The 20,896-nt window shown below is 38.6% G+C and overlaps 1 protein-coding gene across 1 annotated transcript in view; it reads right to left on the bottom strand.

The window, feature by feature from the left end:
- Positions 1-20,896, bottom strand: part of LOC139736963 (DNA-directed RNA polymerase III subunit RPC1-like) — a 32,524-nt gene that overhangs the window by 6,645 nt on the left and 4,983 nt on the right. Inside the window, exons 8-32 of the mRNA XM_071647638.1 lie at positions 20,426-20,525; positions 19,896-19,973; positions 19,075-19,212; positions 18,563-18,714; positions 17,915-17,960; positions 17,319-17,414; positions 16,491-16,631; positions 15,481-15,550; positions 14,468-14,595; positions 13,300-13,435; positions 12,442-12,606; positions 11,722-11,806; positions 11,075-11,162; positions 10,122-10,233; positions 9,314-9,427; positions 7,880-7,975; positions 7,616-7,677; positions 6,918-7,073; positions 6,188-6,309; positions 5,072-5,154; positions 3,737-3,925; positions 2,704-2,942; positions 2,223-2,288; positions 1,297-1,413; positions 423-534 (exon numbers count right to left, since the gene is read on the bottom strand). Of these exons, the coding sequence (XP_071503739.1) occupies positions 423-534; positions 1,297-1,413; positions 2,223-2,288; positions 2,704-2,942; positions 3,737-3,925; positions 5,072-5,154; positions 6,188-6,309; positions 6,918-7,073; positions 7,616-7,677; positions 7,880-7,975; positions 9,314-9,427; positions 10,122-10,233; positions 11,075-11,162; positions 11,722-11,806; positions 12,442-12,606; positions 13,300-13,435; positions 14,468-14,595; positions 15,481-15,550; positions 16,491-16,631; positions 17,319-17,414; positions 17,915-17,960; positions 18,563-18,714; positions 19,075-19,212; positions 19,896-19,973; positions 20,426-20,525 (2,891 nt within the window). The remainder of the gene's footprint in view (positions 1-422; positions 535-1,296; positions 1,414-2,222; positions 2,289-2,703; positions 2,943-3,736; positions 3,926-5,071; positions 5,155-6,187; positions 6,310-6,917; positions 7,074-7,615; positions 7,678-7,879; positions 7,976-9,313; positions 9,428-10,121; positions 10,234-11,074; positions 11,163-11,721; positions 11,807-12,441; positions 12,607-13,299; positions 13,436-14,467; positions 14,596-15,480; positions 15,551-16,490; positions 16,632-17,318; positions 17,415-17,914; positions 17,961-18,562; positions 18,715-19,074; positions 19,213-19,895; positions 19,974-20,425; positions 20,526-20,896) is intronic.

The following is a 20,896-nucleotide window of genomic DNA, read 5'->3' as shown; positions in this document are numbered from 1 at the left end:
GATGAAAATGGTTTTTCTTTCCATGAACAAAACTGTATTTCTATGCAGAAACTCTAACTACAGAAATCATCCCTTTAGAGCAAGGCATACAGCATTGTAAATACAGAGGTATAAAAATATGTTGTCTTCTTTACTTTTTAATCCTTCTTTCTTTTCTTTGACTATACAATCTTCATTTTAGTTGAGAATCATCTCTGCAAACATACACAGTATGAATGAAAAAGCATAATGAGTTACATGCTGTGGCAAATGGTCAGCACCAAACTTGTTTTGAGCTGACAGCACTAACAGACGTCACCCTTTGCATGGACTTTTGAACGTATTTTTAGAAATCCCAGGCATACAGTGCTATTACGATCAAATTAATGATGCAATCTGACATATCATCATATCAAGGTACCATGGCAACCGACAACACCCACCTCTTGTTGCTATGACACCCTGAAGGTTGTCTCCTTCCACAAGAAGCTTGAATTTCTCCTTGCCTCCCTTCTCATCGATGTGGATGACAGCTCTCGAGACATTTGGAGAACCCTGTCACAGATAAATCAGTTATTTGAAAGGTGAAGGGATTCCATTCCATAACAAATTTGCAAAAAGGACAACACTACTTTTCCTAGATATTGTCTACTTCTTACCAATTTGCTGTTGATATCTTTATGGCTTTCAATTTTATATTAATTGTGCTCTCAGTTTACAGAAGTGCTGTAAGTACTGTTTCAAGATGAGAATCTCTTTGATAGCCTCCTTCCACAATCTACCTGTCATTTTCTTTCTACTGCACTGTCCTCTGAAATTCATCTTCTCCTTTAATTCACAAACAATTTACAAAAATTGTTGGAAACACAAGAATTTTCAAACTCATAGTTCAGACAATGCTAGAAACAAGAAGAGTGAATGGAAACAAAAGAAGCTTCATTTTTCCTCCGCATAGTGACTGTTAAAATGAAACAAACTCTAACTGAGGATGTAAAAATGTTCTGACATAAGCTGTATCTCAGGTTTACATTCACTAACATACATGTATGACTAGCTTCAGCCACCTATCAGGGATGACATATCATGAAGACAAAGTTACCATATTTTCTTCTGTGAACGGGAATGTTCACGTTGGACAGAGATGGACACCCGACAAACCCCCCCCCAAAAAAAAACAACAACAACAAACAAACAAACAAACAAACAAACCATGAACAGAGAGTGTATAGAGACATATACACTATGTGTCATGAGTTACATGAATGTTATTAATAATCACTATTATTATAATTATAGAGAATGTTCTCCATGTTGTACCTGGATGACGACATCTGGTAGACTCTGCTTGAGGAGCTGGAGATTGTAGTACATGGAGCTCTTGCTGGATTCCATCGGTTCCACCGTGATCAGATTCTCGGCGATGACTTGAAGTTGCTGCCAGAGTAGACAGGGAGTTTGAGAGATGAAGCGACACACCAGTCTTAACACATCTATTATCAAATTCTAATCTGTGTGTGACACCACTCTCACATTCTCAATCACTACACCAGTCCATCAAGTATTCACAGTGTGATGCATTTTACTGTAGACATCTAATGTGGACCACATTCTCCGCTATATCAATATCTCATCAACTTTGGGTTACTGAATTCACTTCACTGCGACAAGATTTCTAAACATGCTTGTCCTTTTTGTTATCAGTGACTGTGAGGGTCCTTTCCCTCAAAGTACAATTCCACTCAAAGTTGAAGTTGACTTTAACGAATAGAGTACAATCATTCCTATAAAAGGATTGGAGTTACATAAAACTTAGACATACAGCGCTATTTGTAACATAAAAAAGTAAAGGGACTTCGAAGTTTTACATGTTTGTAAGAGCCAGTGATGTCTATATGTGCTCATTAGATGAGTAAATTACATCATTACAATAGCTGTATTCTCTAATCACTACCCAACTGTGTTTGAAGCATACCCAAATGTTTGAAAAATCAAGGCACCAGCAGAGGTCTGGAGTCATCTCTAAAATGCCTTACAGGCAAAGTATAGAATTTCAAGTACACATCAAAATCTGACAGTGAAGGGAATGTGTTGGTGAGTTCATGTGCAAGTCACAGTGTCGATTCCAAAAAGATTCGCAATGGTTTACAACTCTAGTGGTGCTCTGGAAATGACAGCTATTGGTCATACTGATGGTCAGTGTTTGTGCTTGCATTGGTCAGTCATGCTTCATTTCTTACACTTACCCCGGGTTTGACCCTCAGCTTGGAGGAACAGACCGACATGCAGATACTTTCTGCTGATACTTCCAGCTGGAAAAGTGAAAAAGAAATACATTCAGTAAGAATAGCACATGAATATGCAAGGCTGTTTGAACAATTTGTCATGTTGATGGACACAGATTTACCACAACAACAACAACAAATCTCTGGACAATTTATCATCCTTGTGACTGATACTACTACATCATACTTCTAATTGAGTAACACCATCACAAGCTTAGGTATGTTTCAAAACAGAAAAGGATCAACAATGTCCATATTTCAAATATTTACTGCAGTACCCAGAAGAAGGCTGACTGACAGAGTGCAATTGATGTAATGTGAAATCTAACTAACAATGATGCATCATTTGAAAAGTGTTTTGTGGTCATCACACCAAACAGACACCCATACAAAATGAAGCCCCACAAGTGACAAGTGGTACTAGTGTTTAGGCCAGGTCTACCTTCAAGAGCCTGATCCGGTCAAGGTCCAGCTTGATGAGGACGAAGCAGCGGTCAGGCAGGAAGACCTCCTCGAGGTATTCGCTGACCTCTCCCAGCAGGGTCTTCTCGATGCGACCTTTGACCAGCCGTGCAAAGTCCGCATCATGGTCGATGTCCAGCTGGGCCGTGATGATTGGTGTGCTGATGGTCTTGCTGGCATTGATGATCTCTTTGATACGAGGCACTCCCAGGGTGATATGTGAAGGTCAGAGGTCAAGGAAAGATTACTTCCTGCCAGTGGGTCAAGCACAATGCTCATTCTGCCATGTCACTGTAATTTCCAAAATTCACCAATTGCTACAAACTTTTTTATTGTTACATCTCTCTCTCTACATATATGTAGATACATGTATATATTCAATATCTAACATACTATCTGTCCTATTCTTTTTGTATGTGTGCTCATCTTTTCTTCCTTTTTTTGATTACTGGAATAAACTCAATTTTCAAATTTACAATTCATAATTCTAACAACTATCACTTGACTTGAATTTACAAGCCTTCCAAGGAAAGAGCTGACACTGTGATTACCTGGTGATCCATGTGGGACTTTGTCTATCAAGCTATCAAGATCAACCGACTTGGTACTTGTCCAAGGTCTGCAGTCTCCAGCAGGAGTTTGAGACCCAACACAATGTCCATGATGCACGAGTACAAACTCACTCTTTCCCTGAGTATAAATTAATTTGAATTGTAAAGATAAAAATGCACTTTTTACTCATTATGATAAGTCTGCAACACATGTGTGCAATCACATCAGACCCGATGCTATAGGCCTACTTGTTGCATCTGAATCTTGCTTGCTCCTGCGACTCTCTCATTACAAAAGTCTGCAAAAACCTTGGAGGATTCTTCTTTACACCTCACACAGGAAAGAGTTTGAAACTAATTACATGCAAAACCACTGATCTCTTTACATTGCTCTTAGCCCTTGTTTTTGGTGGAATGCTTGACGCTTAGTTAAAGAAGATAAAGATAGAATAGAAAGGATATTCATGGAGGCGACCCCAGCAAAGTGAAATGTTTTCAAGGTCATCTGCGTGCCCGGCTCCCCGATGCTCTGGGCACCCAGGGCACCCACTGCGGTACCAGGCTCGATGCGGGCTTTCTGGTGCTTGTTGCGGCACAAAATTAGGAACTCCCTCAGCTGTGTGGTGGTGATGCGGTGAAGCTGGTATAAGACTAGAGGTGAGAGGGTAGAGAATGGTGCATGAACATCACAATGCTCAAATATTTCAAACCCAACTAGGACATCAAAGACTGTGCTCTCAATGAATCCTGATAACCTCTTTGAATTCTACAAGAAAACATTTCCCTTGAGATAAGGATTTTGACATGCAACAGATCATAAAGATATTAAAGGGGATGGCTAGTAACCGATCAGTGGGAATCAGTGGGAATGCTGAGGGATGATTGTTCCAAAACTTGTGGGATTCATTTAAGAGTACATTATATATCTACTGTTGTGTGAAAATTATATGCTTCAGAACGGTCTCATATTCAAGTAATGTGCAGATGATTAATGCCCCGTCACTGACCAGGCACGCTAACTTGGAAACATTAAACTGCACATTACTTGAATATGAGACCATTCTGAAGCAAATAATTTTCACACAGCGATAGATATATAATGTACTCTTAAATGAATCCCACAAGGATTGGAACAATCATCCTCCAGCATTCCCACTTATTCCCACTGATCAGTTACTAGCCATCCCCTTTAAGCAAAACTGGGAAAGCAGGGAAATGCCATGACCATTCCAGTGTATTTGAAATAACATCATTAATTCATCATAAAATAGCACTTCTCATTTGCTTTAACAAACACACACACACACATACACACTAATGAACTCCCTTGAATCTTCACGAAGGATTTGGTTTGGATGATGAAAAGAAAGATATTGCAGATTCATTATGAGTGGAGTCATAGGGAAATTATTTCACAAATTATTTCACATGAACCCTACCATCAATCCATACAGAAACTTTGATCCCACTCTCTCAAAGCACATGCTATCATGTGCTCTAAATGTGTACAGAGTGTAATTATTCATGTGATATGTGCAGAATCTTGCATACACATCGAGATATATGACCTTGACATATACTTTAACAGGTAAAATTTTGACACATCCGTCACACACACCCATACAAACAAACATACACATACATACACCTTCGTAAACATGCACACACACACAGACAGACAGACAGACAGACAGACAGACAGACAGACAGACAGACAGACAGACACAAACACAACTGTTGTAGTATAAGAGAAAGAGATAGGCCTATAAAGAAAAGGGAGTAAACATTAAGTCTTACCATCTGGCTCTGTTTGATCCTCTCTGATCTTGTACGCAGCTCGGCTTGTTTGGAGATGTTTGCAGCAGTCGTTAATGAATTCCCTAAAAAATAATTGAGATGCATAGGAGAGTTCCTGTACAATCACTTCTCAGTGTTATTAGGAGACTATCTACCTCCTCCTCTAACAGCCCATCTGCTTTAATCATCCTGCCATCTTACTTTCTAACTCCTTACACAATTACACAATTCCTCACACATTTATGCTTTTCTTAACTCCTTACCAACTTATGCTCTCAAGCACGTCACTTTTTCTTTAGAGGAATCTTCCATCTCCTATTTCTTCATATGGTGTAATGCGCCTGGCTCATAACATTTCGATTTACTGACTATTGCTAGTCACCCGGTGCGACTCAGGAGGGCTCTGCATTGATCGCCCATTTTCTGGTGTGGGTACGTGGGTGGACCTCTTTACGAGGTTAGAACCCTGCACTTCATGATGAATGAATGGAGTGAGATTCGTTACTCTAAAAGTGGATATTTTCGCATGACTAATTTTTCGCGCTTGGCCGGGTGAGAAGAGTTTCGCATGTTTTTAATTCCGCGGAATCAAGACATCAACCACTGGAACATATGACATGCAAAAATATTCGCGTGCCTTTATTTTTGCGCTAGTTTCTGGTTGCGCAAAATGTGCGAAAATTTCAACACCGCGAAAATTTCCACTTTTACAGTACTTGTGTGAGTCGCGACTCTCTCACACACGAGACCTCCATTTACTGTCCATTCCAAGGGACAGAGTATTTTTGCCTTTTATAAGAGGGGATTCCATGATTGCAAAGAACAATGTTAAGCTACACTCAATGGGACTCGAACCTGAGCCATTTGATTGCAAGGCAGACATGCTATCGACTGAGCCACATCACTGTCCTTAATTTTCCTATCATTAAAGCGTTCGTTATGCAGATTTCACAGAGCATCAGAACAGCAAGTTAAAAACCAGAAACTCACACAAAACTATTCTACAAGTAACTCCATAAATCGGTTCTGAGCTAAAGAGGCAAACAATCATTCTCTATGATGATCCCTGGCAGTGATTCGGATCATAAACTGACACACCGTTCTTGTGATGCTCACCTTAGAGCTTGCCTGAATTCATTGCTGCAGACAGCCAGCTCTGCACCTCCCATCATCTTGTTGGCTTGCTCCTGGATCTGGACACTTCCTAGAGAATACTCCTCCTTGCAAGGGTGCTTGTTCTGACAAGATATGAACACATCAGCGGTATCATTTACATGCATTATGTTGTCGATGGAATGGAATTGGTGTCTTCATGCAATTGTTCTTTGTGTCTTGGATCTTGTGGATTCCAAGAAAGAACACAGGCAGCATATCATGAATGCAGGAAATAATACTGGAAATCGCCTTGCGAGTTGTATTTGATTAAACACATATCTCACACCTGACCATTCTATAATACCTGGCATTTTGAGCTACAGTGCACTTTGATTCTGTGCCAATGTCCCATTGCATAACTTGATAAAATATTGACATTTACAAGGAATCCATTGTCTTTACATGGTTGTGAAGTTTGTTGTTGTTGGTTCTGTTTTTTTTTAAAACAAAAGTAATTGGTAGAAACAAGCAAACGATAATGGGAAGAAAATGCCCTACCACGGAATTGTGCCTTCACTACCAGTATAGGCTAATCAACACTTCTTTACCAATAGCACTTCTAAAAGAACACAAAGAATTGTACATAATATATATCATATATGAATATTCAGAAGATAAAGTGGATATCTTCCACGCCGGTAGCCAGTACAAGAACAGGGGCTCAAATCTAAGATCAGCTTATCATCACTACCTGGACATGCTGCAGGACCCTTCCAAAATCCACCTGGGTGTCCTTGCCTTCCATTGCGGCTGGGTCCAGGCCGTCTCCTCCGTACCTGAACTGGACAATGTCCCCCATGGAGTTACGCACCGTCTGGTCATAGTGGGAGCAGAGGTCTTCCAGTGACTTCAGAGAAGGAATACAGAACACAACCTCCTTATCAAATCATGATAATAATAGAATAAATAATGCCTCTGGCACCCTTCGGGCGGAGGCATAAAAATGTACAGACATGTTTGATTTCATACATGCATCAGATAGTTATGAAACTACATCCTACAATAGTGTGACTGAGTTTTGATTTCTTGCTGAAAAGCTTTTGTTTTCTTCTACATGATGGTTACCTGCAGTCAACAGGGCACAGCTACTCACTTGTTTCTTCATTCACATAATTCCTTCACATCTATCATTCCACCTAGTTCCTCAACACTCCCTTGAATATTTTCATAGAATGGTCTAGTGACTGCAGAAAGCAGTCGATAATGACATTAAATCCAGTGTTTCATCCTCATCAAACTCCGCAGACTCTCAAATTTGTTTCTTTCCTATGCTTTTACTGTTGAGCTGGATTATTTTTTTTTCTAGGTGTGCAAAGATTGATACCCGTAAGGCTAGTCTGGTCTGCAGACCCCTACAACATCAATGTCACAGCCATCTCAGACACCAACCTTGACAAGTCTCCTCTGCATGTATCCTGTCTCCGCAGTCTTGACAGCAGTGTCAACCAATCCTAAAATGAAACATCAGAAAAACAATGAGTCAACAGTAGACACATAGCAAATGTCTTTATAATGCAACATTCAACACATGATATCAACAACACCACTTATATAAGGGATCTACAACCATTCACAAAGGACTTAATACATAAACATGCAAAACTCTAATCACTGAAAAGTGTTGTAAAAGTTATTACAATTGTAGAATCTCACCTTCTCTTCCCGCCATGGTGTGAAAAAAGAACTCTGAGGGAGTCAGACCAGAGTAGAAGCTGTTCTTCACAAAGCCCTTTGCTGCTGGAATTCTTGCTGCAAGCAATCAAAATTCATATTTCTTTGGACAAATTCAATCAATTCATTAAACGAATGATTCAACAGATGTGATCACTCTCACATTTACCACTAACCAAGAAAATCAGTATGGAAACTCAAGGCAATTCAAGAACGACAAAAATTGTACCTGTATTTTGTAATTCAAATCTGAGAAAACAAAAAGGTGATGAGGGTCTTGTTCATGCAATTAAAGGGAGCCCAGATATGGAATTATACTTGATTACAAATAAATCAGATAGATTAGAAATAGATCTGACATTTAAGATTCAAATTAGGAGATAAAAACTGCCAAATTTCTGGCAAGCTAAACACAGTATCAGAGTGGACTGCATGATTTGAGATGAAATATACTCATGATGAAATATATGCACAATGAAATATACCCATGAAGTTGGGTTTTGCATTCACAAGTTGATTGTGGCTCGACTGAGCCTGCAGAAAACTAATGGGTTTGCAGGGATGAAAACCCTTCTGAAGGTATTCATGCATGAAAGTTGGAAAAAATCATGAACCCTTTCTATGCCAGGGACTTTGGAGAATGTGTTTAAAGGGATGGTACAGTATTGGTGGAGATGAGAATTGGGCTTCTGATTTTTTGCCAGATTCCAAGAAAACACTTATGAAATAGTACAGAGCATACCATTTACAGAGGAATTCACAGTTTATTTGATGAAAATTGGGTTCGGAATGACTGAAACATCCAAAAACAAAGTAAAACAAAGTGATCCTAGTAAAGAGTGGGTCCCACACTCATTAGATTCGCTCTTTTTTGGATATCTCTGCCATTTCAAAACCAATTTTCATCAAATAAACGTTGAATTCCTCATGGAATTACATGCTCTTTCATATTTCATAAGGGTTTTCTCATTATCTCACCAAAAAATGTTAACAACGTGAAATTAGGTCTCAACCAAAACTATACGATCCCTTTAATGCTACGTACAAGGTTTTCTGTGCCAAGCAGCACTCAAAAGCACACAAAAGGGTTACACTGGTCTATTTTAGCACAAATATGATGCAAGCTGCATACTAACAGCAAGGCAATTTTCATACATGGCTATGTGTTTCTCATACCCAAAATCATTTGTCTCCCTCCACAATTCAGCTTATATTGACTGAAGGCCAAAATATAGAGGGCAATCTGGAAGTCAACCAGTTACAATCAGGCACCAGCAGCCTTATCACTAATTTCTTACTACCATCAGTCCAATATTTCATGTTATAAGGATCTCATGTAAAAGATACACAAGGTATTTGCTACAGAGAGCGTCAAATTTGCTATAAAAGCAAAGAGTTGTGATGCAAAGTGCTTACAGTGTCTCTTGAAGTGTGGGAGGGCCCTGTCCTCGAATCCATTTGGGATACGTTTCCCACTGATGGCCTGCTGTCCGACACACGCTATCATCTGAGAGATGTTGATGAAGGAACCTGCAGAAAGCAAATAGATCACTCAGCTAGTACAGATAAGAGCTAAGAACAGACCTTTGCATAGGATCTTGAATACATCCTATACCATCTTTGATGACTTCCCTTATCATGTCGTGGGCCCAGTTGAGTGGTTGCAAGCCCATAAACTAATGTGTGCGTAAACATTCATATATCCTTTGGGAAAGATGACATTTGGTAAAGCTACCCAACAGATACCTACATGATTTAATAACAGCTATCAGCTCTTGTGTACAGTTTGAAACAGCAACACCTGGGGAAATCAACCTGTGTATTGCACTATGAACATCACAAACAATGAATAAACATGCAGAGTGTCCACGAGGGAACACAAAGGCATACCAAGTAAAAGGAATATAGGTTCTATGTACAGTTATCTATATCCCTCCTAAATGTTATTAAAAGTTCTCTCAGAACCTACATGTGTGTCAGGGCTTTTCACCTTAAAACATTCTTTGTGAGATTTTTTCCCCCATTTATTTTATTTCATTTTTATTTTTGCAAGCACGATATCGATTGGTAACTGATATTTTAATACTTCAGAGGGACTACAAAACTCAATTACACAGCCAAAACCATTTTTAATCTCTCAAAGAATCATGCAAATGCTGGTTGTAACATCTGATTACAAAGGGCTCAACTTGAGCATAGAATCCTCCATGTCAAGCTTGAATACCTTTTGAACCACACACAGCCATGGTGAGAGGACTGTTACTCTTGTGCAGCTCTCGTAGACAGGCCTTGCCTGCGTGGTCTCTGATCACTGACAGTTCCTTTAGGATCATCGACTGGAATAAAACAAAAGGCAAGGTTGATGACGACCCTTTAAAATTTCCTCAAACAACTACACATATGCTATCATCTCACAAGAGAGTTTTCATAAAGCTAATGATTTAAACGTCTGCTGTACCCTTGTGAGGGAAAGAGGTGTCGTACAGCATGACCTCACCACAATAAGAAAGAAATCATGTTCAAATAATGCTTTCATGATTTTTTCTAACTTAGAGCTGCAAATTGCTTATCAATCTATTACCACAAAAATCCAAATCTGGTTATAGGTACAAATGCCATGCCATGTCATCATTAACAGTCTCCAAATAATTTTCAAGATATATTATGTGACACATAGTGGACATTGTCAATATCCCCTAAATATGTTTCATTTGAAAGATATATACAACTGCCCTCTTTTACATTTGCTGATCTCACAGTCATAGTAAAATTTTCTGAAAAAAGCCTACAGTCAATCAAGAAGAGAAAAAATGGGCACCTTTTTAGATAAAGTGTTAATCATTATTAATCTCCACTAATTTGTCCTCAACTGTACTTCACTGAAGTCAGACATGTATCATCATGCAGACGCACACATCCTATGAAAGGAAAATGGAATCTATTGCAGCTTTTTTGCATGGAAGATCTATGGTCGTTGTTGTTGTTGTTGTTGTTGTTGTTGTTGTTGCTGCTGCTGTTGTTGTTGTTGTTGTTGTTGTTGTTGTTGTTGTTGTTGTTGTTGTTGTTGTTGTTGTTGTTGTTGTTGTTGTTGTTGTTGTTGTTGTTGTTGTTGTTGTTGTTGTTGTTGTTGTTGTTGTTGTTGGTTTTTTTTTTTTTTAAATCTCTAATGTTCCTTACCTCCAATGTTTCCTCAGCAGTGCATCCTGGCTGGGTCTGTAGCTTTCCCTTTTCCAACTCCATGATGTACTCATCACACTTGGTGTATCTAAAAACAAAACAAACAAGAAGACATTCAGGAAAGTTACAAACTATCTTCTTTTCTTTTCCTATTCACTAAAGCAAGATGACATGGAACTGTACAAATGGATGTAGCTTCTTGTTTTCTCTGATGATGGAAAATTTGGTGCCAATATGCACCACGCAGAAATACCAAAAGTTAGCTTTTTCTTGAAGGAAATGAATGGCCCTTTTCTATCATGAAAGATGCCTTAGCACATAATGCTTGTTATAACCATATCTTCAGAAAGGTCATGAAGAAAGTGCAAATCTATGCATTCATGCAGTCAACACTTTCAAGGTTTGGCCTCATATGATATACTATCAATTACGTAAGAATAAATTGTAAAAACTTTTCAGCATGATTCAACAAACAATCTGCTCAACTAAACTTGCTTGAATACATTCTCAACCATATGCTGAGACTATCAACTACAGACATCTATTAAAAGAAATGCCTCTAGCAATGGTTCTTACATATACAAAATGCCTGCAATTACAACTTCATCCATAAATATGTTAGGAAGACTGATGTCGCAACAACTCACCCTGCATGGAGTAGCTGTTTCTGGGCCTTGATTAGACCGACTCCTGGCGTGACGTCTCCGATTCCGATGGAAAATCCTCGGTTACCTGATTGTTTCATGCAAAGAGGGAATCATACGTTGTAGTCTCGACTACAGTGACAGCTTTGAAGGAATCATCCGCAATGCTTATGGTCTGACTAGATTTAAGACAACAGACTACGGATATGTTACAGAGTGTTTACAGTACAGGGATACCACAAATGGAAAGAATGCTCAGTTTACAATATGAAATACCAGTCTGTATGATATATCATTAACCCATAGAGGGTGAGCTGATTTTGCTATAACACGCATTTCCAATAGTCACCTGCCCGATTATACTTGGGACTAGTCTTCAATGGGTTAAAGTTACATTCCTCTACTGTATACGCCATATATTTAGCGAGTGTGAAATTTTTTGCGCATTGGGACTTCCTGACAATTTTGTGAGGGGTTAAATTCGTGATCATGGAGTACAGTACTGATTGGAGAAATGTTGCATGTCGCATTCACGTTGGGATTGGAGTTGACATTTTTCACATGTTTTTACATTCCCCCGATAGCACCCGATTCATGAAATTCACGAAGATAAAAACCTCACGAAATATTCAGTGTACACAGTATCCCTATGAGGGAAAAATACAGACACATTATTAAAGACTGTACAGATCTCAATGATGAGACTGTGCAGTGAATACTGACTGAGGAAGGCAGGGCAGAGTTTGGCCATACGACTCATAGCGTCGGCGGCCACGTCCTCCCCATAATCCCTCAGCAGGATGTAGAAGATGTTGTTCTTAGACCCCGAGCCCAGAGTACTCTTGTCCATGGCACCACACATCAGCTGGCTGTTGTGGACAACAATGTCTAGATACAGAGATAAACAAAGAATCACTGTCAGTAAATTGCATATGAATCAATCATGATAAGGTCGCTCTACTTTCCACATAGCATCGTCTGAGGTCTTTACACTCTCAGTACATTCAAATCCACTGGTTATAGGAACCACAGATATGTGATGTGTAGTAAGACTTGAAAGATCACATTATGTTGGACATAACTTAAATATCCTGCATACTTATCAGGACATTTGGATTTAGTGCTTCAATGTGATATGGCTATGACAAATTCTAATATGTTTTTATCTTCTGGCAGTTGGATGCCACTTCAAAATCCATCTTTAAAAATTGCAGAATTCTCTGGCACACATTTTATCCCAAAGTTTTTCATACCCTCGTAAAGAAGGGGTTGGCTAAATACAGTTGTTTGATGCTGCTGAATAAATATGAAAGTGTATAGCATACAGATTAGATGTAAAGAAAACTGCTAGTATTATGTTTGGCATTTGACTGGTCCCATCAAATGCAATACTTGCTTTGCTTCATATAAATCCCAATATCAGACACACTTGCGACCTAATGTCTTACATGGTCTTGATGGTTAGATCATTTACTAGGGTATGGGTGCGATCACACAAAAAGAACAAGTACTTTCTCGCAGATTCAGTACAAATAAAGCTAAATTCATTGCAAGAGAAGAAAGATGTAGCATTGGACTTACAGGAGTCATTGATACACAGATCTTCTCCTGATGAGTAGTTTTTACCCTTGGTGCGGAGATTGGCGTCGATATTACTGTGCACGTTGGGTCTCAGGACAAGACTAAAGACCTGCTTTCCAGTCCACAGTCGCACGGGCTATTAACAAAGACCAAAAGTTATGACATTGGGAATCCTCATTTGCACTGTGTGTTCAGCATGAAACGTGTACAGACACCCCTGCCTTTCCATCAAGTAACGAATCACAATTAAGACATACCACTGATTTGCGTACTGTAAAATGAGGAATGTTCGCGTGCATTTTAATTTCGTGAATTTTGCGAGTGCCAAGATTTGCGAAATTAAAATGCACGCGAAATTTCTTGTCTACACTATATGCATTGCACGCCAGTGGCAATTCGCTAAAATTTCATGCCACGAGAAAGGCCATTGGCTCGAATTCGTGAAAATTTTGTGCCGCGGATATATAATGTTTTACAGTAAATAATCTGGTACGTATATCTAGCTGACTCATTGTCATATCTGCTTGATAAACGCACATTCACTAAGAAATTTACCCTGATAACAATCCAGGGTGATTGCAAAATTTTACAACGGACTATCCCTGGATGGGAAGAAATTCATTCATGACACTTTTAAGCTTATCTATAGCTGTACTTAACAGAACGAACAGAAGGAACTCTAACATGTTAAGTTCGAAGACCTGCTGACACTATTTTGTACAGAGTTTGTAACATAACACAGTTCTTTGAAAATATGATGAAACAAACTAACTCTATAAGATCCTCTACAAGATCCATAAAAAAAATATATGTGTCATTTCCAACTTCTGATAGAGTATGCGATAGGTAATCCATATAGTTATAGTTCCATAGAGTCTGCAAGAAGTATAACTAACCTTTCCCTTACCATTTCTAGAGTATTTTCTCTTACTGCTATCTTGCAAGACAGCATTCCTGCCTAACCCTAATGTTCCTCTTACAGCAAGATGTCATGGAATTGAAAACACAAACTTGATTTATTTCACATGTACAAGTACGTATAAAGTATTATTCAATATAAGTAAATATATGGCTCATTGAACAAGATTTTTTGAAAAACAAGCCATTCTGACAATACTGCCTACTTCCCAACTATACATGTCCCACTTGACGGTGCTTTAGTGGTTACCTTCTGGATGGCCGGAGGAGGGAGAGTGACCCGGACATTCTCTTCCCGACTGGACAACATTGCAGCCACCAGCTGACAAGCTCTGGCCCGGTCAAAGAACACCTCCTTGGACGTCAGCAGATATGCTCCTAGAAACACACAGCCGTGAACAAGAGTACAACCACAGCTTCAGAAACAAGAGGAGTCAGATGCAAAGCATGTGATTCATGGTCAATGACACTTCAATAAGTTCTCATGGTTTTTATGGCCTGAGACCATACTACCAAAACCACCATCATCACCACCATCACCACAACCACTACTACTACTACTAATGATAATATCATGTCTGCTGCTGCTGTTGTTACTTCCATTTCTCTAAATTTACTACTTTTAGTTATATTTTGATTACTGACAAAATGAGTAGTAAAGCCATGCCATGCCGGTGCATTGTAAATGTCAATGGCAATGCAAATAATGGTAATACTGCATTCATTTTTCTCATCATCACTGCCATAACAGGGTAAGGCAAACTATTGTGTCATTGGGCAATCAAATCATAATCACAGACTTCTAAACTGTTCCATGTATAGTCATAAATGATTATTCACCAACACTTTCTAGGACATTAAGCAATATAGCTGGGTTCCCGTTGAAGACTTCATCTTACAATACATGCATCATTTTTTTTTTTAATTAGTATTTTTTTTTAAAATCTGCTCGCTGCCAACATCAGGCTTCACTGTACTCCACTGGACAAGCAATAGAGTGAAAGCAATTATCAATAACTGTATCTTCTGGAATATCACACTTGGAGGAATCAGCTCCATTGTTGTACTACTCCAGATTAGCAGGAGAATTTGTGTAAAACTTCAGATTCTTCATGTTTACAGAGCTCTTTTGAACTGAAAGCTCACTTGTATAGATGAATGGATTGGCAAAACACAGCTCTATCAAAAGAAATCTGGAACATAAGAGCAAAAATTTAAGATATCCCTTAGAGGATTGTGGTCCAGAGAAGACAGGAGTGATACCTGTAATGAAGTCCTGGATGGCAGCGATGAGAGGCTCTCCATTCCTTGGAGTCACCAGGTTGGACTTCACCTGTTGTCATTCAAAGTGACATAATTGAATCCATGACCATTAAAGTGAAAATCTTCTGTGCCTTGACTAAAAATGCACATAGTGAATATAAATCCCCACTTGATGTAGAGTCACAAGATATTGTTTTCCTGATGAATTTAATAGCAAGTCTTACCAGGAGACAATGTACCAAATATCTTCAACAAAAATTGCATAACTTCCCATTCATAGGATGCATCTTATTTTAACTAGTTTTCAGATAAATGGTGTTCTGAAACAACAACAACAACAAAAGTTGTTTGGTGAAACTTGGCAAAATTCAGAGGGCTTGTAAGAAGGGCTACTTCACTAGGGACTTGATGTCATATTTCAACATTAATCTATCACCACTACACACTATTCAATTGCAATTCTCTAGTGTTTGACTCTTTAACACCACTACTTAGGGCCACAAAGTTGAGCCACCTAGGGATGCAAAGTCTCTACTATGGGGACTGCATCTGAACTCCAACAAGTCTACGATATGCAAAGAATGGAACGAGGGCTCGGTTTCATAAAGATAGAGGCTTGCAGTAAAATCAAATCACAACTCCTGCAGCTACCTGGTACTTGGGCACAGTCTGAAGTGAGGGATCTTAGTTGCTGTCTTGGAAACTGCAGTGACTAAGACTTGAAGTATATTGAATTGAAACAATCTATGATTTGTTTCACAGGGCGGCTAAGGATGCAATGAACACCTGGAAGCAAGCCACCATTGGACAGATGACATTAAGTCCCTACAGAAGGACTAAAGTTAGGCAATAAGATAAAGTACTTTGCCTAGGGGCACACACTGTTGCTGCCAGGACTTGAACCAGGGACTCTGTCATTGATAGTCTGTGGTCTTATCCACGGAGCAACAACAAACAGCTCCTGAAAATACAGCAGGCCTCTGCGTGAAACCTGGATCAGGTCCACCTACCCCCATAAGGGTGAGAGCCTCTGCCTTAGCCTCCTCAGTCTGGGGCAGGTGAAGGTTCATTTCATCTCCATCAAAGTCAGCGTTGTATGGTGTGCACACACACGCATTGAAGCGGAACGTACGGAAGGGCTTCACTCTGGCCTGTAGAGAAGCCAAAGAATAAGGCAATGTAAGGGATCTAGGCTGCAAACAAGCTACTGTAAAACAAGGAATCTTCGTGTGTATCTTAATTTTGCGAATTTCGTGAGAGCCAAGATTCGCAAAATCAAAATGCACGCGAAAGTCCTTGTCTACACTATACTCATTGAATGTTAGAGGTAACTTGCGAAAATTTCATGCTGCGAAAAAGGCCATTGGCTCCAATTCACGAAAAATTCATGCCGTGAAAATATCTTGTTTTACTGTAACCATAAACACATAACTTTGGTACAAACTCAACCAAACAAGTATATTTTGTCAGGATATGCATCATTGTTCTTACACTTGATTCTGCATTTTTCTGGCTGAAATGTTCATACAGCAAAATCTGTCAAAAGATGTACTCTTATTCTTCAATCCAATTCTTCTATGGCAAACCCTCCATAACTTCTTATAAAATTTTTATAAAAATGAGAAAAGCTTGAAAATGAGAAATCTGGTGTAGTACTGTAGTAATAGTAGTAAAAGAAAAGGGAAAAAAAAATAAAAAGAAACCGATCTCAATAAGATTAAGTTGAACATGATACAGTAGTTCATCTGCACACAAACCAGAATGACGTAACTTAGAAATCTGGTGAGATCAATCAGGGCAATACAACATGCTACGAAAGTCTGGATTCTATCCCTCACCTTGTGTGCCATGATGCTGAGTTTGTGAAGGGATGGCTGTCGGTTGAAGAGAACTACGTCTCCATCAATCAGATGTCTTTCAACTGTGTCACCATACTAACAGGAGAAGAAAGGATGATGTCTTTAAGAACAATTAAATATATCTCTTACCTGACTTGGAGACTACACCTTTTTATACAAATTTTCGAGAGATGTTTATTCAAGGTATTGAGATCTAAAGTGCAACATTTCTAGTGTTTGTCTCATTCAACTTGCATTTTCAGAGAGTTGGTTCATTCTTGACATTGTTTCAATATTCAATTCATAGAGATTAAATTTTCTTTGAAGTTAAGTCTTTATAAATTTATGCACAAAGGGATAGGTCTAGAAAAAATGATGAACAGCAATTGAGGACTGCAAACTACTTAATTAATGCAAAAAAAAAAAAATAATATGACTGCTTATTAAAGGTCCATTGTAATTAGAAGAATATAATTTAATCAAAGTGTTAAACACTATGACATCTACAAAGAAAGTACTGCAACAGGAACCACATATAATCAAAGATCTGGCTTTAAGAAAAATTCAGATTTTCATCAAGGTGGAAGTGAGCATACCTTTAGTTCTTGTGCCATTTTCTGTTTGTTACCATACTTCAGGAACCTACGGAAGAAAGATACAGGCAATTACACAGTAAACTAAAATGTATATTCACAAATTGAGAAGAGAGCATGTTAGCACTATCATATTTGCACAGAAATAAAACCCTTACATATTTACATGGCTATATATGATTAGAATGCTTTCAAGGACACATTGATTATCCAAAGTGAAAATTACACTAGAGTTGTCAGTGTAACTTCACAAACCATGTAGTTTCCATTAACAATGGATATCATTCTTAAAAATCAATTGCAATATTTCACAATTTGTAGCCATTTTCTTGCAGTTGGTACTATGCATACCGCCATTGGTTCATATGGATGCAATGACAACAGTTAATCAGCAGCATAATCACTTGCATGTATGCCAAACAAGAATTAAACTGGCCAAATAAGCTACCCTGCATACTACTACAATCTGCACTGTGATTCAACTTCTAATCTGATTGTAGCTGTATGTGGATAAGGGGTGGATCGGCATTTATTCCTACAAAAATAACAAACTGTTACAGCATTCCCTTTCCTGCCCCTTCCTGAACCAAGAATGCCAAACCACTGTCATGCCTTCCAGTCTGATAAGTTCCTCAATGATACCTGACTTACATTTTATTCTGGGTGTGCCTCTGGTGAATGAAGTTTGCTCCTGGGTGGACATCACAGCCGTTCATCACCAGCCGCCTCATGAGGGTGATGTTTGACTTGGTCACCTTCTCTGGGTATGTCAGGGATCTGGCCACATGCTCTGGAACAGCAACCTACAAGTTAAAAGTCAGTCATTGGACATGAGAAGATTTGTGAATATCATGTCACTTTAGTTCAAGGAATTCTGCAATAACACATCAAGCAACTATTGCTTTTACTAATAGAGCCACCCTGTGAAAATATGACAAATAAAAAGATATCAATCAATCAATCAATCAATCAATCAATCAATCAACCAATCAATCAATCAATCAATCAATCAATCAATCAATCAATCAATCAATCAATCAATCAATCAACTAGTGTAACAGCATTTCTCTTATCTCTCACATAAGACAGAGTATTTCACTGAAAGCTTCATTGTCATTACATATTGTTTCTCTCACAAATGCTCTACATCCTCATTGTCCCACCTCATCAATCCTCAGGTTTGGATCCGGCGAGATGACCGTCCTGCTGGAGAAGTCCACTCGCTTGCCTGAAAGGTTTCCACGGAAACGACCCTGCTTGCCTTTCAGTCTCTGACAAAATCCTCTGGTGGGTTTCTTTGGCTAGGGTCAAAGGGAGTGGGGTGAGGGGAGGAAACAAAAGAATTAACAAGTGTAAACTAATGCTCAATGGCAAACAATTAACTTAATATGAATACTACGTTTCTGGTTATTAAAATTAATTGAAAAACTTAAAAGCTACAGGAGGAAGATAAAGAAAGATCTATATCAGGTGGCATCAATATACAGTAATCATCTACATTTTGTACCGGTATGCACTGTTGTGAGTAATAGCAACATCATGTATGAAGCATTTCATATGACATTAGGCTTAGCAAAAAAAAAACCTAATAATAATATAACCTGTGAAAAAAACCTTACTCCCCTACTTCCCTTAAAAAAAAAAAAAAAAAAAAAAACATTCCCTGCAGAGGATGTTCCTGAGCTTTGTTTATGATTATCTTATAGATGGATAAGATTCAAATTTCTGCTACAGAAATCACACAAACAGAACAAAACATGCATGAATGTTTTTACATAAATAAAACCTAGATTTACTTAATGTATGCATAAGAGATGAAAATGCAAAGACGTATCTTAATTCTGACGCCAAACTAGTAAATTCATCTCGTCTATGGCACAATGAAATATTCTCATAGAAGATAAAATTCGCCACAGAAATTTTGAGGAAGTCAGTTAGCTAATGGGATGTGATCAAGTATCATAATTGAATCTGAATAGCTTACCTGCATGTTAAGGGGCAACCCTGATGTTTCACTGTTGATGTAGAAGGCACAAACAAGCTGCAGTAACTCCCAGTCTTCCTGTAAAATGCAATTTAACAAAGTGATGATAAAAAAGTGATAGCATCCAGTCTCAGATGAATAGGATAAAAATCTAACACAATCAAATGATGATCAGATAGATTAGACAAGTGGAAACAGAAAGCAAAGCAAAGAGCATCTCACTCCTCAAACTCAAAACCATTCTCCTTCAACTATTCACAGTGAGTAAAAATGACAAGTGAAAATATGCAGTATGGAATCATATACCTGATGGCACTTCATAGTGCAAGCAAATATGCATTCATTGATACCAATGAGAATGGTCATTTTCAAGTCTTGTTGTGTATTTTACATCGGCCAGCTGTGTGTATTCAACAAATCCATGTATTAATAGTGCATGTAGTATACTCATAATATTTTGTTATTGGTCGGAAAGCTTCATGTCACGAATGTTTCTGGTTTGGTAGTATAGACTTGACCTTTGAACTCACCATGATCATGGACATCTTAGCCCCTGCTCTCCTTCTCCTCTGGATGACATCATTGATGAGGATGATTTCAGTCAGTTTCACTGTCACATCATCTTCATTCCTGGGAAGTAGAAATTAAAAACCAATTACATTCACATGAAGACAATGAAATATAGAATCAGTAGGACAGATGCATTGCACAATATTCTCCTAAATCTGACTAGGTCTGTGATTGGACCGGTTATGTGGGAATGTCTTGTATCACTTTGGAATGCATGGAAATAAATGTGGCCATTAAACTGTTATTGGGTTTTATCTCTTCACCAGAACAATTATGAGAACAGTACAATGGTCATACTACCTACACAGCCCCTTGTCATCTTGAATATCAGCTGAACTTCCTTGCCTGCAACCATGCAGGTCTCGTGCAAAGAGCACACAGTTTCCATACATTTCTTGCTGGGACAATATCAACAGTCCTAGTTGTAAGAA

The sequence above is a fragment of the Diadema antillarum genome, unplaced genomic scaffold, assembly GCF_040938485.1.
Source record: "Diadema antillarum isolate AM-2024a unplaced genomic scaffold, OU_Dant_1.0 seq00000674_RagTag, whole genome shotgun sequence".
NCBI lineage: Eukaryota > Metazoa > Echinodermata > Echinoidea > Diadematoida > Diadematidae > Diadema > Diadema antillarum.
Note: the sequence above shows the minus strand (reverse complement) of the source record. Positions and strands in the feature narration are given on the sequence as shown.